Source organism: Macrotis lagotis, chromosome 1 (genome assembly GCF_037893015.1).
Source record: "Macrotis lagotis isolate mMagLag1 chromosome 1, bilby.v1.9.chrom.fasta, whole genome shotgun sequence".
Taxonomy (NCBI): domain Eukaryota; kingdom Metazoa; phylum Chordata; class Mammalia; order Peramelemorphia; family Peramelidae; genus Macrotis; species Macrotis lagotis.
Genome location: NC_133658.1, coordinates 151015176 through 151042834, shown reverse-complemented (window position 1 = coordinate 151042834; position 27659 = coordinate 151015176). Strand labels below are relative to the sequence as shown.

Here is a 27659-nt window from a genome sequence, read left to right as displayed (position 1 = left end):
GATGGCAATGCAATGACTACCTAGATGACTCATAAAGAAATATGCTACCCCTCTCCTGAAAGGTGATGGACTCATAGTATGAATTGGAACATTTTCATGGGAGGGGATATGGCTAATATAGGAATTTGTTTGCCTTGAATTTTGCCTAGGAATTTTGTTTTTCTTACTTTCTCAATGAGGGGAGGCAGGAGGAAAGAGAAAAGGTAGATTTTCTTTTGAAAAAAAATCATTTTAAAAAAGACATTTTAGTAAGCATTTACTATGTACTAGGGGAAGCTAGGTGGTATGGTAGATAGAGTGCCAGGCCTGAAATCGGAAAGATTCATCTACCTAAGTTCAAAACTGGCCTCAAACCTGTGTGACTCTGGGCAAGTCTCTTAAACCTGTTTGTCCCAGTTTGCTCATCTGTAAAATGAGCTAGAAAAGAAATGGCAAACCACTTCCAGTATCTTTGCCAAGAAAACCCCAAATTTTATCATAGAGTCAAAAATTACTGAAAAATGACTGAACAATCACAAACAACTATGTGCCAGTCTCTTCTAGGAACTAAAGATGTAAAATTAAAAAATGGAATAGTCCCTTCCCCAAAAGAACTTACATTCTAATGAACAACATGTGTATAACTAAGCACTTAGAGAATAAATACAAAATAAATAAAAAGTAGTATGGAGAGGGAGTCACCAGGAGCTATATGTATTTCTGTGGGACATGAAAGATTTCAGGTGATGATGCATCAGTTGAACCTTGAAGGAAGAGATGATTTTATTTCCATGAGTCAGAATTGAGAGAATAATGGATTGTAGCCATGGAGGAAGACCAATGCAAAGACACTGAGATCAGGAATGCAATGAGGTGTGTGAGGAAGAGAAAGAAGAGTAGTTTGGCTAGATCATTGTAATAGCTGACAATGTTGATATAACACATTAAGGTTTGCAAGGCACTTTATAGATATTATTTCATTTTAACCCCATAACAACTCTCCCAGGTAGGTGCTATTATTATCTTTATTTTACAGATGTGGAAACTTTGGCAGACAGAGGTTAAATGAGTTGCTTGAGGTTAAACAGCTAATAAATTTCAGGGGTCATTTTTGAACTCAGGTCTTCCTGACTCTGAGTCTAGTTCTATTCACTGTGCCACTTAGTGGTTGAGAGTATAGACATGCAAAAACCATATAATGAAGCTGAAAAGTTGGTTGAGGATAGGTTGTGAAAGGCTTTTACAAACTCCACAGAATTACTATTTTAATCTAATATCCAAAAGGGAACCATTGAAAAAATAAATAAAAAAACAAACAAAGCCCCCAAACCCCAGAAGGGAACCATTATAGTTTGTTTGAGAAGGGAAATGGCATGATCAGAAAATCATACCAGCAGTGAAGTAGAAGACATATTGGAATGGGGAGAGAATTAAGTCAGGGAGACCAGCTAGGAAATAAATGTAAAAGTCCAGGTGAGGAAATGAAGGCTGGAACAAGGGTGGCAGTTTGTGAATGGTAAGAAGAGAATGAGTGAGAAAACTACGGTAGAGGTACAAATAGTAAGATTTGGCAACTAATTTGGCAACTAATAAATATGAGATGGGTAAGAGTGAGAAAATGAGGATAACACTGAGGTTGGGAATATAATGAGGCTCTTAAAAAGAAATAGCAAAGGTCTGTATCCTAAAGAGATTATTAAAAAAAAGAAAAGCATAAACAGGTACAAAAATATAGCAGCTCTTTCTGTAATGGCAAAGAATTGGAAATTGAGGGGATACCCATCAATTGGGGAATAGTTGAACACATTGTTGTATATAAATGCAACTATTGTTCAGTAAGAAATCATAAGTAAGTAGACCAGAAAAGCCTTGAAAGACTTGCATAAACTGATGCTGAGTGAAGTAAGCAGGACAGAAGAGAATGCTCTTAATGTACACATTAATAGCAACATTAGGTGATGATTATCTATGATGACTTAGCTCCTCTCAGTAGTTTAGTGATCAAGGACAATTCTAAAAGACTTGTGATGGAAAATGCCATCCACATCCAGAAAAAGAAAGCTACTGAGTGTGAATGCATACCAAAGCATACCATTTTTACTTTTTAACACTTAAGACAGCAAATGACAATGAACAAGCAAAGTAGAGTAAGAATGAGTCTATAGATGTGGAAGAAGAGAACCAAGAGAGAAAAAAAACAACAAAACCTCAGAGAAGTTGTATACAAGGGGAAAGAATAGTCAAATTATGCCTAAAGGTCAAGAATGATGAGGATTAAGAAAACAAAAAACATTGGATTTGGCAATTAAGGTATTGATAACTCTGGAAAGAGCAATTTGGAAGCTAGATTACAAAAGACTTAGTAGTGAGTGAGAAAAGTGAAGGCAATGCATATAGACTGCTTTTTCTAGGAGTCTGACAAAAAAAAAGCAGGGGAGTCATAAGATCTGAGGATTTGGAGTCCTCTGATATAATCTACTGGAAGGGTAGACTCTACTGTAGTAGGGTCTATTGCAGTTTTGTTTAAGGATTTGGGAGTCTTGTGCTTGTTTGTAGGCAGCAGGGAAAGAACGAGTAGTTAGGGGAAGAATGAAGATTAGAGGGAAAAAGAGTGTGATTGAGAGGGCAATAGTATAGGAGGGGATGGAATGAGTGGCATACATGGAGGGGTTGGTCTTGATTGACAGGGAGGGCCATCTTGTAATCAGAGGCTGGAGGGAGGAGGAGAGTAATGTCAAGAGATTTTGAATTGAAGAAGAGAGAAGAAGACACAGAAAATAGTTCCAATTTTTTCAGCTGAGAAGGGGATTGGAAAGAGAAACATGGGAGGTTTAGTGAGGATAAAAGGTTTAGGAAAGCCTATGTGAGGAGTACTATAGGATAAAGAGTAAAAAAGATTGCTTTGCTGTAGTGAGGGTCCAGTTGAGGTTAGATAACAATTTTCTAGTGAACCCAATCAGTGCAGTTTTGTGGCCTCCTTCAACTCCATTCAGTGGCCTGTAGATAGGATTGGAAGGGGCAGATAAAACTAATCCAAGATAGGCATTTTACAAAATATGACTGGTGAATGGACAAGGAAGCAGGATTTGGAGGTAGAAGACAAGATAGATATGAATTGGTCACAACTAGAAAGGGAGGAAAGTGAAGTCAGGAAATGTGTAATGACTTGAGAAAGTACTGAAGAATGAAAGAATTGGAGGTCTTATTTGGAGAAAAATTTGGGAGAGGTTAAAGCAGAGAGAGAGAGAGAGAGAGAGATGGGATGATTTGGATAGAGGATTGTTAGGAGGTATGTCTTATCTCTCTTTGTAGCTTTCACAGTACCCAACACAATACATGTGTACAGTTAACACAATAAATTTTTGTTGAGTTTGGCCACAAGAAGAATTGAAAAAAATGCACCTTTCTTCCTTTCTAGCAAAGGTAATGAACTGACTATGTTAGTTTTACTGAACTGTCTTTTAACAGGAATCATTCAATGGAGGGAACTGGGAAGGGAGGAAGGAACAGGATATTCATAAATAAGAATGATAGAAATACAAAAGATATCTAAAAGTTCAAAATTAATTAGTTAATATCAATTCAGGCAGCATAGAGCATTGGATTTGACATTGGGAAGATCTGAATTCAAATTTTTCCTCGGATACTTAGCTAGCTATTTCACCTTAAGAATATTTAACTGCTCTTTGTCTCAGTTTTGTCATTTTTCAAGTGAGAATAATAATAATAGCATCTGCCTCCTTTTTAGATTAAGTAATTTGAATACCTTAATGGCCATATATAGTCTGTTTGTATTATTTATTGATGGGTTCCCTGATCATTCTAGATCTGTGATGCTATAGTACTTAAGCTTATGGTACACAATTTAGCTCTTACTTATAGAATGTCTTTTATCGTTCAATATTGTTTTTCATTTATCAGTCTTGTCTCCCTTTCCTAAGTGGTAGTGATTTTCTGAAGATCAGGGATAATAGTTTTGTTTTTTTTCTCTTGTGTTTTCAACAGTAGCTAAATGTGATAGAGCTATCATCCTACATGGTCAATAATAGTGAATCTTATTGCTGAAGTATAAAACCCCAGACCCCTAGCACAAGTACTATCATCAAGATTTATTGGTCCATTGATTGGGCTCCAGGGCTTAGAGGGAGACTTGGAATCTAGGATTTCCCCAGTAAAACTTACAAGAATGGAAAGGTGTCCGGTCAGGCAGAGAACGGGTTTTCCTCCGAATGGGTAAAGATTTTTCCATCTCCTCCTTCAGGATCATCTTTCCCAAGTTGGAGGTGACCTGGAAGAAGAAAATTGTGAGTAGTACTTGGATTCTTCTGTCCTACTTCAAGAAGGAATAAATATGGAGATCCAGCAGGTGCCATGCCATATCCAGTAGGGCATAGAGAAGAAAATCTTATGGGGACTCTCAAACCCTCTATACTTTCTTATTTTTGTTCCAAGATCTTCTGCATCATAGTTTTGACCCCTGTGAGGATAGGTTGTAGACTCTGCTCTGGCTAATAGAAAGACCTCATACCTTTGCCACCTTTTCTGTTCTTGCCTTCAACCCTTCAGAAAAGGGCAGCACAATTCTTTATGCCCATCTCCTACCTATAGACCTTTGATCCAGCTGTCCCCAATGTATACTCTCCTCTTCATTTCAGTCTTGTAAAATCCCTGGTTTCCTTCAAGATCCAATTTTGTACCCAACTCTCTTACTGTCTTTCCTGATGCCTTCCTGTACCCACAATTATTAATACTTCTCTTTCTTTAAGTTGTATATATTTGTGTATATGTGTTACCTCCTGTCCCTTCTCTCTAGCACATAGTAGAGGACAGAGGCTATTTCTGTTGTTTTTTTTTCCTTTATATCCAAAATGTTTGGTAGCATGCCTTTTCTACATAGCAGGCATTTAATACATAGCAAATACTAAATAGCAAGTATTTAATAAATGTTTGTCAAATTCAATTGAATTGTGCCCCTGAAGCTAAGTGACATCATTGTGCATAGAGTGCTGAACCTAGAAGCCCAAGTGTTCAAATCCAGTCTCAAACACTTACTAGCTGTGTGACCCTGGACAAGTCACTTAACCTTGTTTGTCTCAGTTTCCTGAACTGGAGAAGGAAATGGCAAACCACTCCAGTATCTTTGCCAAGAAAATCTTAAATGGGGTCATGAAGAGTTGTATATTACTGAGATAACTCAACAACAACAACAAAGTCCCAGGAATAGCCTCAGATTGCGTTTTTTTACCTCCTACCCCCTTCCAACCCTGATGGAGACTGACTATTTCTTTTCTCTGCCCAGTACTTCATCCCTTCAAACAGTCAGGTTGTTGCCTGACTCTAATAGTCCTATTCTGTGTATGCTTCTCTTCATACATCTTTTATTCCCAAACTCCTTTTCAGAAGAAAAAAAATTAATGTAACAAGTTCAGGCAGTATTTTTAAGATATTCCTTGTATGTAACATTTGGCAAGAAAGAGCCTTCCTCATACATTTCTAACTGGGTCATTTAACCAGAATGGACCAGATGGGAGCTGCCACAGAATTCAAGGGGAAAATATGGACATGAGTCCCTGGAACAAGTGGGATGCTACCTTACTGAGTTCCTCTTTCTGCCTCTCCCTTAGAGCTTTGATGTCTTCCCCTGAGTCATCATCTTCCTCCTCCTCCTCCTCCTCTTCTGCTCCTCTCCGAGATGCCTTCCGCTTCCTCCATTCTGTCTCTGGAAAATAGAGCAAAATGTTGACTATTTTGCTTTAATTGTTCATTCTTTCTTTGTTATAAAAGAATGGTTGGGTAGGGAAGAGAGGAGGAATATATAAAGAAATGGCTCTAGGGAAGAAACACAGGCATCAAGAAAATTTTAAATGGAATCAATCAATTAATTATTTACAAAAAGAAAATATTAAAGAATCAGGTGCATCAGGTTAGTCACTCAAGTTTTCTGAGCATCTATTGTTTGCTACATATTGTGCTGAACACTATGAAAGATGGTAAAAAGATAAGACCCAGTCTCTGCCCTCAGAGAGCTCATAGTCTATTGGGGCAACACATTTATGTAACTTAAGAACATAGTAATATACAGTAAAAGTCAAATATACAGTAAAAGTCAAATGAATGGCTCAACCTAAGAGAGGTCAGGAAAGGAAAAGATCACTGAAGATTTTGGTTGTCAGAACAGGTCTTAAGAAGTGTTGGGCAGAACATTGTACACAGTAACAGCAACATTGTACAACAATCAACTATGTAAGAATGTCACAAGATCTTCTCAGCAATATAATTATCCAAGACAATTCCAAAGGATTCATGATTAAAAATGCCATCTATCTCCATAGAAATAGGAGTCTGAATGCAGATCAAAGTATACTATCTTTACTTTCTTTATTTTTTAATGTTTTCTTTATCTGTTTCTTTCACAACATGACTAATATGGAAATACATTTTACATGATTGAACATATATAATCTATGGCAAATTTCTTACTGTCTTAGGGGAGAGAGATGGAGAAAATTTGAAATTTAAAACTTTAAAAAAATGAATGTTAAATTTGTCTCTCAAGTAACTGGAAAAAATAAAATAAAATTTAAAAAAAGAAGAAGAAGAAGAAGAGGTAGGAACCATTGGGTTGAGATGGAGAGAGTACAAAAACCCAAGATCCTGGCAAACAGATAAACAGATTATGAAACATGTCCTTCCTCCTTAGAGAGTTGGAGAATGATGGGGTACTATAAGCATAGGGTATTATATACAATAGATATTAGTAATGTTTTACAAATGAGGATTCAATTTGGGGGGTGGAGTGAGAAGAGAAAATATATATCTAGAAGTAATATTAAAACAAAAGGCATGAAAAAACTTAAACATTTTTTTTTTACAGAGAGAGTGAGGTCCCTAAAGTTTCCCATCCCCTACTCCTCATACCCACAACAGCCAGGGATGGTGGACACGGCCAATAGTCAGTTTCTATCTTAGCCGGCTGGTTGGGGTCCGGGGGCTGAGCCGCTGGAAACTTGGATGACTCGATGATGAGATCCTCAATGGGATGCTTACTCTGTGGACTTGTTCCTACAGACTCTATAAGGCCAAGAGCAATGTAGACAATTAACACATAATCAGACTCTTTCTTCTTCCCTCTACCCAAACTCCCTTCACCCCTCTCTTTGTCCCAACTCTTTTATCAACCCACACCTAAGGCTCATGCCCTAAAAGCTTAATATAAACAGAGGAGAAAGGAATATGGAAGAAATCCTACCTTTCTGCTTGTAGATGGGTGGTTTCTTGTAAATGTTAAACTCTGCCCGAGTGGTCTCTGAAAAAGAATTGAGAGAAAAAGAAAATAATAAGGAAGAAGGACTGAGGTGACCAGGTGAGAAAAGAGGAAGACCAAATAGAATGGGAAAAATAAATGTTTCATCAGGTAATAGTCAGTCAGTAATCAAAATACCCACTCTTCAGGTATTTTCTGCATAGGAGAGGTAAAACATTTATCATTTCCAGCCTGCTCTATAGAAGTTGACCTATCCAGTTCTCTATCTTCTTGTTCAAGGAGGGGGTTGTGCTTTTGGTGCCTAGTGTAAGGAAAAGTTAATCCTAGAGGAAAAGGAAGCTTTGATGATGATAATGAAACCTACCAGGTCGATGGAAATGAGGCAGACTACTCCGGGGGGTCCCACTAATCCTGGGTGCAGGGGTCTGAGACATGGTCCCTGGTGACCTGCTCTCTGGCCATACCACCTAGGCAAGAGAAAAATAGCTCAATGAGGATCTATTTTTGACTCTTTCTATTTTATCTCTATCTTTACAAAGCCCCTGGGACCCCCACCCTGATAGCCCTACTCTCCCTTCTAAACCCCATATCAGTCTATAACAATGGAGACAAGAGAAGCTGACCAGGGTAGTTACTGGTCCAAGCCAGGAATGCATACCTTGGATTACACAGCCAGTCAGAGAACTGGAAATGGTACTAGGAGCTCTAACCAATGTCTACATATGTGAAAGTTTCTTAGGCCCATAATTTTCCCATCCAATGGACTACACAGAATGGGAATGAGGTGCCAACATGTAACTAATATCCTCAGGATTATAGAGTAAAAGTAGGATATGAAAAGGATTGAGCATGTGGTATAGGTGGGAGGGACAACAGACTCACCTCTGGGGATGGTGGGGGGGATGTGGATTTGGGTGACAGAGATCGCTGTGAAGGTACAAGAAGATATGTTAGAGATGCCTGGCACATGAGAGGTACTTATTAAAGATTTATTGATTATTGGTTCAAGAAATGACACTGATAGTCATTCTTTCTGGATTGCCAAAATTTGCATCCCTATTCCTTCAAGTACTATACTCATTCTTTGTCTCCTTAAACCAGGGATTCTTAGCCTTGGGTCCATTGATGATGATTTTTGTTCTTCATCCTCAAGGACCATAACATCATAGAGGTGATGCCATGACAAGCAAGTGAATTGAATTTGAGTGAAGAGATGCTGTGCTAAATCACCAACCTCACTTTCTTCTCCGGAGCCATCTGAGTCCAGTGGTCAGATATGAATCAGGATGATTAGAGATAGGTAACTTGCCCAAGATCACACAGCTAGTAAGTGTCAAGTGTCTGAGGCCAGATTTGAACTCAAGCCTCCTGAGGCTGGTATTTTATCCACTGCACTACCTTGAATAAATTTCATGGGATCCATGAACTTGGATGGGAATGGAAAAATATGTTTTCATTAACATCTAATTAAAGTATATCATTCTTTCAATTATTTAAAATCATTATTCTGAGAAGTACCTAGGTTTCTCAGACTGCCAAGAAGTTAAAAAACCCCTGCCTAAGACAAATTATTGTACCTATTTCCTCATCCTCAGATCCCTAAGGCCTATCTTTCACATAATCTCCTCTATGATTGTTTTAATAAATAATAATAATAATAATAATGATAGCCAGCATTTATACAGCACTTAAGATTTATAAGGCATTTTACAAACATCTCATTTGATCCTAACAACCACCATGGGAGGTAGGTGCTATTGTTATTCCCATTTCACAGATGAAAAAATAAGGCAAAAAAAGGGCTAAGTGACTTTTGCCCAGGGTCACATAATTAAGTGTTTTAGGCAAGATTTGAACTCAGGTCTTTCTGGTTCTAAGTCTAGCACATGTTATGCCACCTGAGTGCATCTTCCTCTACTCCATCCATCTTCATGCTCATCTATCTATCAAGTAGTTATTTATCCCTTAACTCCAACACAAGAAGTAAAAAGGGATCTCAAAGGGTGCCTAGGAATAACCTATACCAGAACAGTTATCTTTTGTGGAATGTCCCTGGCTAATGATCATCTGGCTTTCACTTGAAGATCTCTTGTGAGGGGAGGGATACACTATCTCTTATCAGTTCCTAAGGCAAACCCTTCTATATAAGCTATCTTCCCCATTTAGAGTGAGTCCCTTGAAAAGAGGGATTGAAATAAAATAATATTTCCTTAATAAAGGTTTTTTCTTCAATAATTTCCTTTTTTTTAATTAAATTTTTTTTCCATCAGCAAAAATCTTCCTTCTCTCCTTCCCTCTGCCATCCCTAACTGAGAAAGAAAAACAACCCCCTTGATACAAAGTCCTTTTATCATTTTCATTCATTCCCAAGACAACCCACTCCATTTTGGGATAGTTTAATGATTAAGTTTTTCTTTGTATCAAACTTAAAACCTGTCTCTTTGCCAAAAGTTTCTTTTTTTTTTTTTCTTCTGTTCTTTGGGACCAAGAGGACAGATCTCACCCTAATTCAACAAGTAGGTCCTTCGGATATATCATGGCCACCTCTATTCATCTTTTCTTCAGGTTAAACATGTTCAAGTTCTTCAAATTATCCTCATGTGAATTAGTCAATCAGTCAATTAATTAATTAATAGAGATTAATTTATTAAGTGAGTGCTACACACAAAGTATTGTGCTTATTAGTTGGGGATATGAATAGACAAGTAAAATAGTTACTGCTCTCAAGAAAAATACGTTAATGGGGAAACAACAATTATACAAGCCATAGTTTTGAATTCCCTCACAATTTTGGTTACCTTTCTCTAGATATACATCAGGTTGGGTTTTTTTGATGGGGTAAGATGGGGTGAGATCAGGACTTGTGATTTCATTGGCATGGCATTTCCTATATGAAAATTCCTTCCCCCAATTTATCTTTAATGTTAAAGAGTTGCTTGGGAGCATTAAAAAATGAATAAAATGGCCTAGGGTATCATAGTTTTAATATTTTTCCTGATAGGCCTATCTTATCTAGGCTCCACTCATGCTTGCTTGCTTTACTCTCTGGCCTTCTTGCCCATCACCTCCTGACTTTGTCACCTTGAAGTGCGCCTTCTTGCCTTCCTCTCTACATATAGTTCTGAAACCATAATCAAATCAATACTGCCAACTCTACTGGAAAGGATATGACAATGTTATCCCTTATAGCTCCACTCATCATCCTTATAATTTATCAAACCAAAATATCTCCACTATGCCACTACTAGATGTTTATCTTGTCCATTAGATTGTGAGCCCCTTCAGGGCAGAGGCCTTCTCCCTTAATATTTGTATCACTGGTGCTTATCACACTGACTCGAATTACCAAGCATTAATAAATGCTTCTTCATTCATTCATTAAAATGTAAAGAGCATGAAACTGCTTCAAATGGAAAAGAAATGAGCAAATCTATTACCCCCTTCATTCTGGGCACCAATTCTAGCTGTTTAGCCTAAGACACAATTAGTCTTACTCTTTTTGGTTTCCATGTTACATTGTTTAAGCAATAAGTGTTTAAAGGCACCTATGATTTAGAGTAGTGTTCTTAAGGCATGTTAAAGAGCAGATAAAGTCCTTGGCCTTTGAACTTTACAACTTAATAGGGAAGATATGATAAAAAAAAAACATAGGGAAGAAATTCAAATCCCTTTGATTAGCCTTCAAAGCTCTTCACAATCTGACCCCAGTCTGTATCTTTTATTTTTCCCCAACTTACCTATAGGAAGCCTCTGGTTTAACTAATCAGAATTCAATTTTCACCTGAACTGAACTCCTCCCACCTTTCTTTCTAACTAGATTGTCTTCCCTTTTTTTCCCCCCACTGCCTATATTCTATCTATCTATCTATCTATCTATCTATCTATCTATCTATCTATCTATCTATCCTTCTAGGACTCCCTCCTCCCATCTTTTCTAGCATCCTACCCACTATAACCTGACTAGTTATTATAACTAGAGCCACTCCTATAGTTGTTCCTTAGGGAAAGCCTCAGGGAGAAGAAGCTTGACAAGAAAAAAAACAAAAAAACACAATCTAAGATCCTGGCAAATAAGAGGGAGAAGAAATGGAAGCAATATAAGATTTTATATTCTTAGGCCCAAAAATTATTGCAGATGGTGACTGTAGCCATGAAATTAAAACTGCTTGCTTTTTAGAAGGAAAACTATGGCAAATCTGGACAGCATACTAAAAAGTGGAGACATATAGTCAAAGTCACATCTTTTCCAACTGTGATGTATGGCTGTGAGAAATGGACTATAAGAAAAATTGGACATTGTAAAATTGTTGCTTTCAATTTTTGGTGATAGAAAAATTTCTGAGAGTCCCTTGGGCAAATTTTGAAGCTGAAGCTTAAATACTTTGACCATATAATGAGAATACAGGATTTATTGGGAAAGCCCCTGGAGTTGAGAAAGGTTGAAGGCAAAGGGAGAAAGGGAAGGTGGAAGAAGAGATGGATAGATAGTGTCAGGGAAGCAATGATCATGACCTTGGAGAGACTTCAGGAGATAGTGAAGGATAGAAGAGCCAGCATGCTATGGTCCAAGTGTTTGAGAAGAGTCCGACAAAAATGAACAATATCAGGTAAGAAATCTGCAATCATTGCTAACCCTCCTCTTCCCCCTGGTTTTACTTCTCCTGAATTTTCTCTGAACAGTTTTAGAACCCCAGCTGTGCCCCAGGTCCCAGGAAGCATCTGGAATACCGGGGTGATGAGTGAAGGAAATAGACTCTTTATGAATTGACTTTATCTCCTCTTTGTCTTGGAGAACATTATAGCTTCTTTCCAGGGGTGAGTTAATTTGGTGAACAAGATGGAAGAATAGATGCTGCAATGATATTTTTTAGCATAAATAAGATATCTCACCTGAGTTATTTAGGATTTTTTCTTGGTGCTGAGGAGTCATTGTAAGGAGCACACTGTAATGTGCTGTGCACATTGTTTATTGATTGATTAAGGCAGACAGGCATCACACCACAGCTGTAACTAACAGGCTCAAGCAACAAGAAGCACAACCTTAGTTGGGGAGAGGGGTTTAGATGCCACCTTGTGGTAGAGAGAGAGAGAGACCCCAACACCCTGTCATAATGCAAAGCAAGGCGGAGGTGGGGTGGGAAGAAACTCCCTCCAGATGCCATCTGGTAGCTTCTTATTTTAAGTCAATTTTCTTGCTAACTAAGTGGCAAATGCTGTTGTTTCTGTGCTGCTGAAGGTCTCTGCTGTCAATTTATTCTAAATGTGGAGCCCTGGGACAAAGCTTCAGTCACCCTGCCCTTGCCAATGTAACTTTTCTAAAAAATCCTTGGTTATGTTTTCAGTTAACTGTATCTTGCCTACCCAGCTAAAGAGCATATTTCCTGAAGGCAGGGAACTCCTGTCTCCCCAAGACACCTGGTCCAGAGAAAACTGATATCTTGTCCTAGTTCTAATTTACTAGTAGTTTGACTGATGAACCTCCTTATGCCTCAGTTTTTGCATTTGATGAACAGTAATAATAACTGGGTTGCTGAGTGGTGCAATAGAATGAAGAAAGACTCATCTTTCTAAATTCAAATCCGGTCTCAGACACTTACTGTGTGACCTTAGGCAAGACATTTCACCCTAATTGCCTTAGTTTCCTCAACTGTCAAATGAGCTGGAGAAGGAAATGGCAAATCTATTCCAGTATCTTTGCCAAAAAGACCCCACATGGGGGGTCATAAAGAGTCAGACAACTGAAAAAGGACTAAACAGACAATAATAACTGCCCAACCTACCTTATAGGGGCAATGTGATGATTAGGTGGAAGGCAGGAAGGACACAAGCTTTTAATCATCACCTAATGAGTGCCAGGTCCTAAGCTGAGTGCCTTAAAATATTACCTCAAGGAAATAGTTTATAGGTGAATATTACCATTCTAAGGAATCCATGCATCTTATTTCTTTGTTTAGCTTCTCTAATTGATAGTCTTGAGCAGAATATAACAACAAAAAACTAATAATAAGTAAAGATGATATAGCACCACTGTGTGCCAGACAGGGGCTAACCCTTTACAATTACCTTATCATTTGATCCTCATAACAATCTTGGGAGGTAGGGACTGTTATTATTCTCATTGTACAGATGAGGAAACTGAGGCAAACAGAGGTTTAGGTGGCAGGCCCAAGGTCACATAGCTAGTAAGTGTCTGAGGTTTGAATTTGAACTCAGGTCTTCCTGACCACAAACGCAGTGATCTCTCCACTATGCTCTTGTTCTAGAGCTGTGGACAAGTCACTTCCTTCTCTAGGTCTCAGTTCCCCCTGTAAAATGGAAGGTGTTGGACTAAATGAACTGAGACCCCTTCCAGCCCCAGCATTCTGTTTGCTTCCACATTCTAAACAACAATTAACAGAAGTGTAGCATAAATTATAAATGTTATTTTAACTCATTTAATTTAAACTGTAATTAAGTACTCAATTAATACCAGTTATCATATAGAGTCAGATTCAGAGTTAGTGGTAACTGTGGGGGGGGAGGGGGGACATATCTAATTAACCCTTTTGTTTCCAGGGGATTTTCAAAGGCAGGAAAGTATTTTGTCCAAGATAGGGCTGGTAGAAGGTGGCAGGGGTGGCAGGGGTGAGGAAGCCTCTGCTTCCAGATCTAGCATATCTTCCCCATCAAATTCCCTGGGTACATTTCTCATTTCTGAGAATTTCTCTCCTGCCTAAATAAAAAATACAATAAGAATTTCTTCTAAATTACTTTTTTCTTTTTTTTTTTAAAGAGGAAGCTAAACTAGGTGGCAAAATGGATAGAAAGCTAGACTTGGAGTTGAGAAGAACTAAGCTCAAATCTGGTCTTGAACATTTAATAGCAGTGAGACTCTGGATATATCACCTTAACCTTTCCTTATCTGTAAAATGGGGATAAAAATAACATCTACCTCAGGTTGTCATAGGATCTAATGAGATAACTAATGCAAAATGCTTAAAAGACTATGTAAAGGCTATTACTCTTTTTTCTTTTCCCCAAAAGAACCCTACACACACACACACACACACACACACACAAACACACCTCTCTGCTTCGAGGCAGCTCCACATGGTCCAGGAGGGAATAGGTAAAATGTGGTTCATAGATCATCAAGTCTGGTCGTTCAATGTCCAGGATGGCCTTGTCCTTGGGGATGGCCGCCAGGTCCTTGTAGCCCAGCACCTGATTATCCATTTTAGCCTGGAGAGAGACAAAACAGGACCAGATTTGTTACCCAGGATCCCTGGGTCCCCTTACCCTGAGGCAAACACGTCAGCCCACACCATTTGTGCCTCGGCTTCCTCAGTTTGGCTGGAAACTCCCTGGGCACCTAGCCTACCTCTCACCCCCTCAACCAAATCCACCCCAGACAGAGGCCTAGTGGGGGCTGAGGACTGGGACTGGGGGCTGGGTACTCACCACGATGCTGGAGGGAGAGCCAGGCACACTGGAGCCTCGGGAGGAGCTCACGCTCCCAGGGGAGGTGAGCGGTTGCTGGGAAGTGGGAGACATGGGTGAACAGAGGGCTGGGGAAAGGGTCTGGATGAGGGGAGATTCAGATGTGGGTACCAGGGACAGGAGAGGGCCACCTACTACTCGAAACATTTACCCCCGACCCCCATTCTACCCTCTAAAAAACCTGTAAGCAATAGTTGGAAACCGGTCACTGTGGCCTAATCAACCACCAGGTGGCATGGTTGTCCAGCCGGTGAGGCAGGTAGGCCGGCGACACCCTGGTCTTGCTCCTCTCCCCTCCTCCTTCCCTGATTTTCCTCTCCCCTTTTTTTGGGAATGGGGACAGGACATGATGGAGGCCCTGGCCTGCTACCTACCTTTTGCAGCCGTTCCATACAGCTGAGACGGTGGGGACAGGATCACTCACAGAGGCCTGGGGATGTGAGGAGGGGACCAGGATGGGGAGGAGAGAGAAGAAAGTGTGTGTCAATCGTCTCTGCCCCAGCAGCCCCAGAGTTCAGAGCTCAATGGAACTCAGCCAGGCAGGAGGCAGAAAGAACATGCCGGCAAAGCCAGGGGCGCCACATCCCTTTGGGGGGGTAGATCTGCAAGCCCTCCTCGGAGAGAGAATCTGCAAAAATATGGGTACGGGAAAGAAGAGGTGCAGGCAAACTATCACTTGGCTGGGCCCCCCCCCCCACCTAGAGTTCTCCCAGGGTCTCAATGAGTCTCGGACTGGCTGCAGTGGAAGGGAAGGAAGGTCCAGAGCCCCTGGCAGAGGAGAGCCAGGGGCTTCATTGATGTTTAGCCCCAGAGAAACACTGGGGGAGGGGTGGGAAAGGATGGTAATGGGGTGGGGTATTACTCTTGTTTTCAGTCATTGTTCTCTGGCCAGAGAGGAAATGACTACTGGAGTATATAGGTCCGGCTTCCTGGCCTCAGTATCTTATTCTCCCTGAGGTACCTGCCCCCACTTTCCCAATAGCTCCTTAACCCACTACTCAATTAGGATCCCAAGACTATCCCTCTCTTAACAGCTCACGAACCCAATACCCACTAAAGATCCCACTACTCCTGATGCATCTCTACAGCTTCCTCTCAGTCATCCTGGCTATATCTGTCTCCTCTTGCTAACTCATACCCTCAGCCCCCTCTCTGCCAAGAACCCCTCCCCCCTTTTGCTTCCTATTTCTCAGATTGTTATTGAGTGTCAAGGAAGGGAAAAACCCAATGGAATATCAGCAGTGCCCACAGAGACCACTTAGACAAGGCAGGAAGTTCAAAAAATCAACTTCACCCGTCCAGGATGGGGGAGGTGTGGCTAGACAGCAGATCTCTGAAAAAGATCTGTTTTTTTTTTTTAAGAGGCCGAGAGACTCAACAGGAGCCAACAGGCTGACCTAGCAACCAATAAAGCTAATTTGATATTAGACTCCATTAAGGGAGCAAGTGAAGCCTTTCTTCCCGGTACAATCCACCATGATCAAACCACAGGCTCACTGTAGCACTTGGTTCTGGAGACCACATTTTAGAAAAGTCACTGGGAAGCCAGACAAGCATTTAGAGGAAGACAACCAGGATGGTTGAAGGATATTTTATTGGAGGATTGGTGGAAAGAGATTTTTTACTTAAAAAAGAGACCACTGGAGGGAGGAAAATTGAAGAGAGGAAGTGATGGTGTTCTTTAAGTATATGAAGGACTCAGAGGCACCGGAGAAAATTGACTTATTCTTTGTGACCTGGAGGGCAAAACTGGGAGCAATGAGTTATTTAGAGGCAGATTTAAGGATGCTGAAAACATCTAACACTCAGAAAAATCCCTAAGTGGAATGGGCTGTCCTTGATAAATAGTGAGTCCCATCCCTGGAGGTGTTTGAATGAAGGTGGCACATTCTATATGAGAGGACCCTACTTTAGGTAAGAATTAGACTAATTGTTCTTTTCACTCTCTTTAAGCCCTGAGATTCTTGAATTCAAAAACTACTCAAATGGGGGAAAAGGGAACTGGTCATCATTTTTTTCCTATGCCACTCACAGAACTGAGAAGGAAGGAGAAAAGAATTCAAAGATAGAGTCCAAAATGTCTCCTTAATTGTTTACATGCTTCATAAATCTCCTTCAAGGGCCAACTCAACTCCCAGCTCCTCAATGAAGCCTAACCAGATGATCCCATATCAATATCTCCCTTCCCAGAATTACAATTCCACTTATCATCAAGAACACACCACTTAGCTCCTAATCAGATGCTGTCTTGCCTGGCTTTTTAATTGCTCCATTAAAGCTAGCCTTCTCTTCCCAATCAGGGGAAGCAGCTATGGCACAGGGTGAAAGGCATAGGACTGGCAATTAGAAGACCTAGGTTTAAATTCTGATTCCACTACATACTTAATGCCTGTGTGACCTTAGGACTTGTTTTTCTCACCTGTAAAATGAGGTGAGACTGGACTTTTGGATGATCTTTACAGCACCTTCCAGCTCTAAATCCTAAAGATCCATCATAAATCACTTTCCCTGGCTAGTCCTCAGTTTCCTTATTCATAAAATGGGCATGAGACTACTGATCCTACTTATGACACAGATCATATTGGGGGGAGGGACAAATCACAATACGACCAACATTTATAGTGTTTTAAAGTTAGTAAAGTCGTTTGTAAATGCCTCATTTGAATTTCATAACAACTCTATGAATACAGATACTATTATCTCTTTTATAGGTGAGAAAAACTGAGGCTCAGAGAAATTAAGTGACTTGCCAATTATCACATAACTAGAAAGTGTAAGGACATTGCTAAGGTGCTTTGTAAATTTTAAAATGCTATTAAATAAGTATCGTTCTCAAACCCAGATCTAATTTTTCACTCATGATTCCACAGAAAGTGCTTTCTAAACCAAAGGGTATTATAATATATTTGTATATTCACAAGCATATATTTCTAAAAATTTATGTTATCTATATTATATTATGCTCATTGAAGGCAGAAATTGTATCTCAACATCTTTGCATCTCCCATAAGATATACAGCTCTGGCCAAGAGTAGATTGAAAGTCATGGAATATAAGAGTTGGGAGAGACTGCCAGTGATTATCTGACCCAACACAAACATTAAAGGAAGCCCCACTATAACATACCCAGTAAGTGTTAAGATCTGTAAGAGGGGAAGCCCGCCACCTCCCAAGACAAATCCTTCCACAACTCTTAGGAAGTTTTTCTTAGTTTTCCTCCTTGCCACTTCCGACCCTACTGGTCCTATCCTCTTGGACCAGAAAGGACAAGTCTAATTCTTATTCTGTGTGATGGGAGTTTAGAATACTTAATCAGGTCTGTCTTGGTTCCCTTGAGTCTTCTCCTAGGCAAGCGTGACCAGTTCTTTTAACTGCTCCATATGGCACATATGAAATCTTGATCATTCCACTTGTCCTCCTCTGTACACTTTTCAGATTGTTAGTATCTTAAGTATATACTTGATTGATTAAAGATGGTACTCAGCACAGTAGCTGGTCCACCATACCTAGATAAAGCAGGGCAAAAGAAAAGGGGCTAGCAAATACAGTTCTGGCCATGAAGGTTTTTCTATAGCCATCCCTTGACACAGATGATCCCAAGGAAAGAAATAGTAGGATTCTGGGTATTGCCAATTTTTATTATGTTCCCACAAGGTCACTCCCATTTTGGTTCCCTTCAAAAAGTCCTGATCATTTCTACCTATTTATCTACTACTTATGTAGTAGCTACCTATCTCACTTCCTTTCCCCAAGACCATCCAACTCCTACCCACCATTAAGTTTCAGCCTTCTTCCTAAAACATTCCCAAACTACTCCAATTATGCATTTTTTAAAGATAAGGGCACTTACAGGACACACAATAAAACAATCTCATCTGTAAATAATTTGTCTTCCTAATCAGATTATAAAACTTCTGGAAAAAGAGAACTAGATCTTCTTCATCTACTATAGGACCTTAGAAGGTGTTAGATGTGTATAAATATCTACTAAATTGACTGGACCCTGATCAGGTTTCCCATAGATAAACTATTTCCCTTTTCTGTGGGACTTTCTGAAGGAAGATCTGGATTCAAGATAGAAAAGTGGCTAGGGGTCTTTGGAAGGTTTGATTTTGGTCTCTGACTTCTGAGAGGCCAAGACCTCTATCATAGCCTCCTTCCCCTTTAAGGAAAAGGAAGGACTCATGAAGGCAGGAGCATCAGGAACTCAGCGGGGGCTGACTCTGAAGATTCTAGCCTCATCAATGACCAATCTCCAATCATTTGACTGTCCACCTGCTTGCCTCCATAGCCCCGGATGGGTAACCAGAAACATAGACATGAGATTCTCTCATTGGTCATACTCTCATGAGAGCCACTGAAGAGCTTGACAGAGTTTAAATGCAAAGAAAGGGTGCTACTGTTAACTTATTTATCAGTATATTAGAATCTAAAACTACTCCCCCAAATCAAGTTCTATATGGAGTCTCAAGAGGAAAGTCATTACTGAGCTGGGGAATTAAGTAAAGATTTCTAAAGGGAATAACATTTGCATTGGGTTTTAGAGAATAAGAAGGAATTCAACAGGTGAAGTGATGGTGGGAAGAGATTACAGAAGTAAAGAAGAATGCAATTGTTTGAGGGGAGGGAATAACATGAGATGGGTCTATAAAGATAGAGAGGCACCTGACTGAGGCAGAGAGGTGGCACAGAGCACTAGGCCTTGAAATAGGAAGATCTGAGTTCAAATTTGACTTCATATACTTACTAGCTAAGTGATCTTGGGCAAGTCTCTAAGCTCTGTTTGCCCCAGCTTCCCCTATCTGTGAAATAGGAATAATAGCATCTACCTCACAGGGCTGTTGTAAGGATGCTTAGCACAGTGCTGTCACATAGTAAGCTTTATATAAATGTTGTTGTTCAATTATTTCAGTTGTATCTGATTCTTTGTGGGAATTTATTGGCAAAGACACTGCAGTGGTTTGCCATTTCCTTCTTTAGCTCATTGTACAGATGAGGAAACTGAGGAAAAAATTCAGAAGTGACTTGGGGTCACACAGCTAGTAATTTGAATTGAAGTCTTCCTGACTCCAGGTCCAGCATTTCTTCTACTGTGCCATCTACATGCCCTACATAAAATTTAGCTATGACTGATGATGATGATGATGGTGATGATGATGATATCATAGCATGCCTTGCATGTCAGGCAGAGTAGTTTGAATTTTATCTGCTAGGCTAATATGAGAAAGATTGTTTTGGTATTTGGGATGGGTTGAAATAGGGAGAAAAGGGCAGAGAAGATTTGGTAGGGACTTATTCCAAGAATCTAGTCCTACCCCAGGTGGGTCATTATAAAGATCTGCAATATAGTAATGGCAAAGAGAATACAAAGAAGGAATCAGATTGAAACATGTTGCAGCTTTAGCCTCAATAAGACCTAGTAAATGACTGTATGTGAGAATCGAAGTGGAAAGAGCTAAAGCTAATAACAGTTAACATTGATAGAGCATTTTAGTTTTGCAAAGTACTGAGACATTCCAAAAGTCTTAGTGCAGTTTTCAAGTTGAAAAGTTAAAGTGGGAATCTGGGAAGTCTCTGAGGCAAGATTCTTAGGATTTCTGACTTCAAGCCTGATCCTCTATCTTCTATGTCATCTAGTTGCCTCATTAGATCAAGGCTAGGTACACCAGAGGCATGGTGACCTGTGAAACCAAACAGACACATAGGGACACCCAGAAGTGGAACAGGTTTAAAGACAGAGGCTTTGAGTTCAGTTTGAGTTTGAGATGCTGGTGGGACAGCTGGGCAGAGATGATTGGAAACATGAATTTAGAGCCCAAACTGGAGTTCTAGATTTGGGAGCCATTTGAATTCATGGTAGCTAATGCTATGAGTATGATTAAGACTAAAAAAAAACTTTTTTCAATTTTTAAAATTTGTTTTATGCTTTTTCCCTTTCATGGTTTTTTCCCCTTTTTTGTTTTGATTCTTCGTTCACAACATGATTAACAATGGAAATATGTTTAACATAGTTATACATGTAAAACCTAAATTAGACTGTTTTCTATCAAGGGGAGGGGGGAAGGGGAGAGAGAGAGAGAGAGAGAGAGAGAGAGAGAGAGAGAGAGAGAGAGAGAATTGGAATTCAAGACTTTGCAAAAACTGAATGTTGAAAACTATCTTTACATATAGTTGGAAAATTAAATAATAAATTTATTTAAAAAGAAGACTGCAAAAGAAGTCTATGTAAAGAGGGAACAAGCATTCAAGTGCCCATAATATGCCAACAACTATGCTAAATGCTTTACAAATATTATTTCATAGAGAAGAGAAGAGGGCCACTTGTGGGGACTACTCCTGCTAAGGGGTTAGAAAGATGAGACAGAAAAATCAAGAAAATATAGTGAGGGGGCAGCTAGGTGGTGAAGTGGATAGAGCACTAGCCTTAGAGACAGGAGGACTTGAGTTCAAATTCAGCATCAGATAATTGACATTTATTAATTGTGTGACTCTGGGCAAGTCACTTAACCCAATTACCTTGTCAAAATATGTGTGTGTATGTATGTATGTATATATGATGAGAGTATCCTGTTTCTGGAAGAGGGGTGATAAATAGTTTTAAAAACTGTGGAGAAAAATAAGGACTGAGAAACAATAGATGGATTTGGTGAATGGAAGTGATCACCCAGGGTCACCCAGATCGAATGTCTCTTGTAGGTCATTGGTGATCTCCAAGAAAACATTTTCACTAGAGTGATGTAGAAGAAAGGTATTCAGAAAGGGTGACTGATCATGTTTGTTAAATGGAGTTGGGAAGCTAAGGAAGAAGTTCACTCTGTATAACCTTGATTGTCCCATTGACATAAGAGGCCAGGTCACCTAAGGGGAGGAAAGAGAAGATTTGGAGTAGAAGTTTTGGGGAATAGAATAAGAAGTAGATAAGGTCAGAGAAGACAGATTCTCCAGCTGCATGAAGGCACTAGCTCAGGTTATAGACTGTGAGATCTCTTCTAAATCTTCTGGCCACAATACATTTTTACTTTGGCCAGCATCATCTCTGTGGGACAATCTAGAAACATCAGCACCTCTCTACCCCAAGGCCACCTTTAAGTAGCCTGCAATCAATTACTATCTCTCAAGAGAAGGATTCTCACTGTGCTAAGAATATTCTGGCACTTAGCCTAAATCTATGCAATAGAATAGACCCAGACCCTTGTGACTTTGAGGCTATGATGATGATGATGATGATGATGATGATGAAAGTAACTGAGGTTTGAGATGGGAGATCTACATTAGAATTCTGGAAAGAGCACTGGATTTAGGTTTAAATCTTTGTCCATTACTATCAATATGACCTCAGGCAAGTGATTTAACCTACCTGAATCTCAATATTTCTGCCCTGTAATATGAGAAATTTAGGACTTGATGGCCCCTTCTAGGCTTAACACTCTGATTTTTCATTATCCCTTCCTTCATTTAAGCTTCCATTCCTGTATTCATAAAGAAACATGCTCACAAATTTCAATCTAAGGTAAAATTAGGAAATAGAAAAGATATCTTTCATACCTTCTCACCATCTCTCTCTCTCTCTCTCTCTCTCTCTCCCTCCCTCCCTTCTTTTTTCATTTCTTTTCTCTCTTTCCTCCCTCCCTTCCCCCATCTCTTTCTCCTTCATAGTTTTTCCTCTTCTGGTTCTTTACTCATCACTTGTTGCTAAACTACCCATGGCCTTGGCCGTGCTCTACATAGTCCCATTCATCCCCTCTTCCCCACTTATCACTTCCTCCTTGTGCTCAAAAAATAATCCTGTGTTGTATCTTAATTCCTGAAATATAATATCAAAGGATCATCATCAGAACATAGATTTAGAGCTGGAACATAATTCATTCCAACCACCTTCACTTTATAAACCAGGAAGCTAAGGTCCTGAAAAACAAGTGATTTCCTCAAACTCCTAAGGTACAAGTGGCATAATTATAATTTGAACCCAGGTCTTCCTGCTCTGCATTGTTCTTTCCAGCATACTGCCTTGTCTAAATATACACCAAAATCTTGTTGAAGTAGGAGACATTAATGTATTAATATTAATGAGTATTAAAGTATAAGTTAACTTTTTCATTCAGGGTTCCACATCAACTTCGAAAAAATGTTCTTCCCATGGAATGCCCCAGAGGTCTGAACTGGGTCTTGTGTTACTTAAGTTTTTTTCAGGACCTTAGGTAAAGGTATAGATGGTGTCCTGAGCAATTTGAAGGTGACAGAAATGTAAGAGAGAGAGAGAGAGAGAGAGAGAGAGAGAGAGAGAGAGAGAGAGAGAGAGATTAGACTCTCTGAATGACAGGGGCAGGATGCAAACAGAACCCACCAAAAGACTGACTCTAATAAGATGAAATTTTAGAAGGAAACAATGCGATACTTTGTACTGAGTTCAAGAAAGAGACTTCACAAATACAGGAGGGAAGGAGTAGTTAATTTAAGAGTTTGTTTGAAAAAGATCTAGGCCTTTTTCTTAACTGCAGACTCAAAATGAGTAAACGGTTGTGATATAGCAGCCAAAAGCTTCCAATAACGAGCTGATAATTCCAGTATGTTCAACCCCCATCAGATCACATCTGAAATGTTGTTTTGTTGGTGTACAGTCATCTTTCAATTGAATTCAGCTCTTCCAGGCCCCCTTTGAGGTTTTCTTGGCAAAGATACTGGAGTGGTTTGCCATTTCCTTCTCTGACTCATTTTACAAGTAAGGAAACTGAGGCAAATAGGACTTGCCCAGGGTCACACATCTAGTGAATGTCTGAGGCCACATTTGAACTCAGGAAGATGAGTCTTCCTGACTCCAGGCTCAGAGGGGAATTAATCCACTGGGCCATGCAGCTGCCACACATCTGCAATACTATGTTCCATTTGGGGCACCACATACTAGGAAGAAAATGAACAAGTTAAGGTAATAATGATTATAGCTGGACTTCATATAGTACCTACTCTATACCAGACATTGTACTAAGCACTTTAAAATGATCAACTCATTCAATCCTCGCAACAACCCTGAGAAGTAGGTGTTATTATTATTATTATTATTATTTTACAGTTGAAAATAATAACAATCATGTTTTTGTATAGTGTTTACTATGTGCCAGTTGATGTTTAACACTTTACAAATATCTCATTTGATAATCCTATTATTATCCCCATTTTGCAGTTGAGGAAACAGGTTAAGTGACTTGTCCAAGGTCACACAGCTAGTGAGTGACCGAGGCTGGATTTAAACTTAAATTTAAAATTTAAGTGTCCAGAGGAAGGCAATGAGAATGGTGAAGAGCTTTGAGTCAATGTTGCATGGGCATTGGTTAAAGGAACCAAGGATACTTAGTTTGATGAATAGGAAAGAAGTTCAGGAGGCTAGGAGTGCCATCTCCAAATATTTGCTAGGCTGTCATTAGAAGAGACAATTATTAGTCTTCCATTTGGCCCCAAATTGTCCTTCATTCTCTAAGAGGACCATGATATCAGGGAAGTGATGCCATGACAAGCAAATGAATTGGACTTGAGTAAGGAGTTGCGGTACTAAGTTACCAGCCTCACTTTCTCTCCAGAGTCATCTGGGTCCAATGGCCAGATATGGATCAGGACAACTGGAGATGGCCCTAGATGCAAGGCAATCAGGGTTAAATGACTTGCCTGAGGTCACATAGCTAGTAACTGTCAAGAGTCTGAGGATGGATTTGAACTGAGACTCTTCTAACTCCAGGCCCTGTGCTCTGCTGCTCCACCTAGCTGCCTCTGACTCCCCAAAAAGTAGAATTGGGGGAAATTTTTAGAGGTTGCTAAGAGGCAGATTTAAGCTTGATATAAAGAAAATTTTTCTTTAACAGTTGAAACTACCCTGCAAATGAATGCACTTCTTCAGGAGAAGGTGGATTCCTCCAGTCAGGAGGGATCATCCAAAGTGTAGCTGACTATTTACCAAGTCTGTTGTAGAGGCACTGTGTAGAGCATAGGCCTTGGAGTCAGGAGGACAAGAGTTTGAATCCAGCCTTAGATACTTAACTGTGTGACCTTGGCCAAATCACTTAACCCTGATTTCCTCACATCCAGAGCTATCTCCATTTATATCTGACCACTGGACCCTAATGGCTCTGGAGGAAAAAGTAAGGTTGGTGATTTAGCCCAGCACCCCCTCACTCAAATCCAATTTATGTGCTTGCTATGGTATCACCTCCCCTGATGTCAAGGTCTTCCTTGAGAATAAGGACAAACAAGGGGCAGCTAGGTGGCACAGTGGATAAAACACTGGCCCTGGAGTCAAGAGTACCTGGGTTCAAATCTGGTCTCAAACACTTAACAATTACCTAGCTGTGTGGCTTTGGGCAAGCCACAACCCCATTTGTCTTGCAAAAACCTAAAAAAAGAGAATAAAGGACAAACATTATCATCAGAGGCAGAGTGTAGCATAGTGGAAAGAATGTTTAACTGAGAACCAGAAAGACATATTGTGTGTGATCTTGGACAAGTAACCTCACTTTTCTGACCATCTGTTTCTGCCTCAATGAAAGGCATTACACACAGGATGACTCTAAGGATCAAACGAGATAATAAAGGGGAAATTGTTTTAAACATCATGTAAATGTTCACTAAGGGGGGAGGGAAATTAATTTTTAGGTATGGGTTGAGTGAACTAGAGGTTGGCTGAGATCTCTTCCAACTCAGAAATCTGGGTGATTAGTTTAAAGGATTTGTTAGGTTAATTAGATAAATTGTCCTCCCCTAAGATGCTAATGGTTGAAAATAGGCAAATGAATTTGCACTTTTAGGAGTGTATGCATTTTAATTGGATACTCTTAAAATCCAGGAACTGGGTAATTATACATCTTGGTCTCCACATCCCTTTGCATAATTGAAAATTGAGAAGCTTTCCCCTAAAAAAAAAACCTTTAGTTTATATGAGGGAATCTATTGATATTTACCATATTAGAACTAAAACACATTGAATTATTATAAAAATAGTTATGATTTTATGGACCTCTAGAAAGGTTCTGGGAGGCCTCAGTCATTCTTGAACTACTGACACTAAGCACTTTATGATCTTAACCTGAAGGAATGATTTGATTTTAGGGACTCTTGGAAGTTGTGAAGGAGATGCTGGAGAAAGACCCTTCCTAACTCAGTGTGCCTCACACCATATCATGACCACAGTATCAGGCCAGTCTTGTTTATACAGAGGGCATGTGCATTTTCACACCCTTCTCTCATAGAATTTTAGTCTCATGAATTAATAACAGCTGACTAACTTCCAAACTTTACTAAGCTCTTTTCTATTATCTCATTTGACCCTTCAACTTTCCCCTTGATCAGCATTTTACAGATAAGGAACTGAGGCTCAAAAAATTTAGTGAGCCAGCTACCCATTTAAAATTTACTAAGTGCTTTATAAATGTGAGGTAGCTTCTGCAAGACTCATAGTCCTCATTTTACAACTAATACTAAGACTCAGTTTAAGTGATTTGCCCAAGGTCACCCAGCTAGTGATAGAAGGTGAAGTTCAAAACCAGATCTTCTTCAACCATCTTGCTGTCCCAACTCATTTACCTAATTTGAGTACTGACCTTGTTTGTACATGTATGTGCATATTTTCATCCTCATATCCAGTGGCTCATGAATTAACTAGGCTACCCTTGCCCACTCTTCCTACATTTATACTCTCTCTCTAAGGACACAGTAATGATCAGTGGAAAAGGAGACTCAGAGAGCTGGAGGGCAAGCTCCAGGCAGGAAGGAAGGAATAGAAGGAAGCTGTGGAGGGAAACATGGAGGAAGGGAGGTCAGTTGCAGGAAAGGACCTCTCCAAATCGTTTTATTCTCTCTCCTGTCCCAGGCTTCTCTCTCTAGCTCAAACACATTCTCTGTCTTCCTCCTCCAGCTTTCATCCTCATCTTCAGCTCCTCCCTCCTTATCTGAGACACCAGCCAAGAGCTACCTCAAGCCACCCACCCATCTCTATGGCAACTAGAACCTCGGAGGCTCCTACACTGCCTTGATAAGACCCACCCACATGGGCCTCCCAGGTTTCTTCCCTCATCCACTCATGCCAGACTTCTCACTATGGGATGAGGGGGTCTGAATATTTTCAAGGAGAGTGAACAGACCCAAATCAAGGGCTCTGGGATGACAACAGGCAAAAGGCAGAATTTAAGAATTGGAAGGGAGCTTAGAGAGATGTAATGGAAACAAATATGGTCTCAACTAGCTATGTAACCTTGCTCAAGTAACTTGACTTCCCATTTTTTAGGAGAATGTAAACCCACTGAGGGTAAAGACTCCCTCTTTTGTATTTGTATAACCAGCCTAGCACAGTGCCTTAACAAATTCTTTGAATGATTGACAACTTTCCCATTCTGTTAGTTTTCATGATAATGATATCCATTTGATATAATTCTTCCCCCTCCCCCAACTCTTGCAAAGAATGTGCAATATCATATGAATATATATGAAATATATATTATAATAATTATTGTCAACTTTTCCTTTCAAATTCCTCCTTCTTATCCTGTCCTTTGTTCCCAATCTTCCCCCCCCCCCCCCCCCCCCCCCCGTGTGTGTGTGTGTTCGGGGTGGGGGTGGGGGAGTTATACTGAAGTAGCATATCCAGAAAGAAACTCAGGGCAGTTATATACAACACATGAAATCAAACCACATTGGCAGTCAAAAAATTAGAAATTTGTCCATGTGAGCACCAGTGTTGGAGTTTGGAGCAGCTCTGGGCCAAGGTATTCCTGTCCAGTTTTCTCAAGATCTTATTTCTCTCTCTCTCTCTCTCTTTCTGTTTTTCCTTCTCTTTCTTTCACCATCTCCTCTCCTTTACCTTTCACCCTCTCCTATGCTCTCTCTCTCCTCCAAGTTACTGTGGCAACAGTTGGAAACAAGAAATAAAGACTGATTCCAGCCAGGTCACAAGTTTTCA

At 39.9% G+C, this 27659-nt stretch overlaps 1 protein-coding gene across 8 annotated transcripts in view; it reads right to left on the bottom strand.

The window, feature by feature from the left end:
• DMTN (dematin actin binding protein) overlaps positions 1-27659 on the bottom strand; it is a 54095-nt gene that overhangs the window by 12856 nt on the left and 13580 nt on the right. For 4 of the 8 annotated variants that reach the window (XM_074209109.1, XM_074209107.1, XM_074209113.1 and 1 more), the window contains 9 exons: positions 15097-15350; positions 14684-14758; positions 14309-14464; positions 8126-8170; positions 7608-7710; positions 7229-7285; positions 6898-7050; positions 5571-5698; positions 4162-4267 (listed from right to left, as the gene is read on the bottom strand). In XM_074209109.1, the coding sequence (XP_074065210.1) occupies positions 4162-4267; positions 5571-5698; positions 6898-7050; positions 7229-7285; positions 7608-7710; positions 8126-8170; positions 14309-14464; positions 14684-14758; positions 15097-15114 (841 nt within the window). In that variant the 5' untranslated portion in view covers positions 15115-15350. Of the gene's footprint in view, positions 1-4161; positions 4268-5570; positions 5699-6897; positions 7051-7228; positions 7286-7607; positions 7711-8125; positions 8171-14308; positions 14465-14683; positions 14759-15096; positions 15351-26304; positions 27222-27659 lie in introns of those variants that run through there. The other 4 variants (XM_074209110.1, XM_074209111.1, XM_074209106.1 and 1 more) reach the window with 2 other exon arrangements.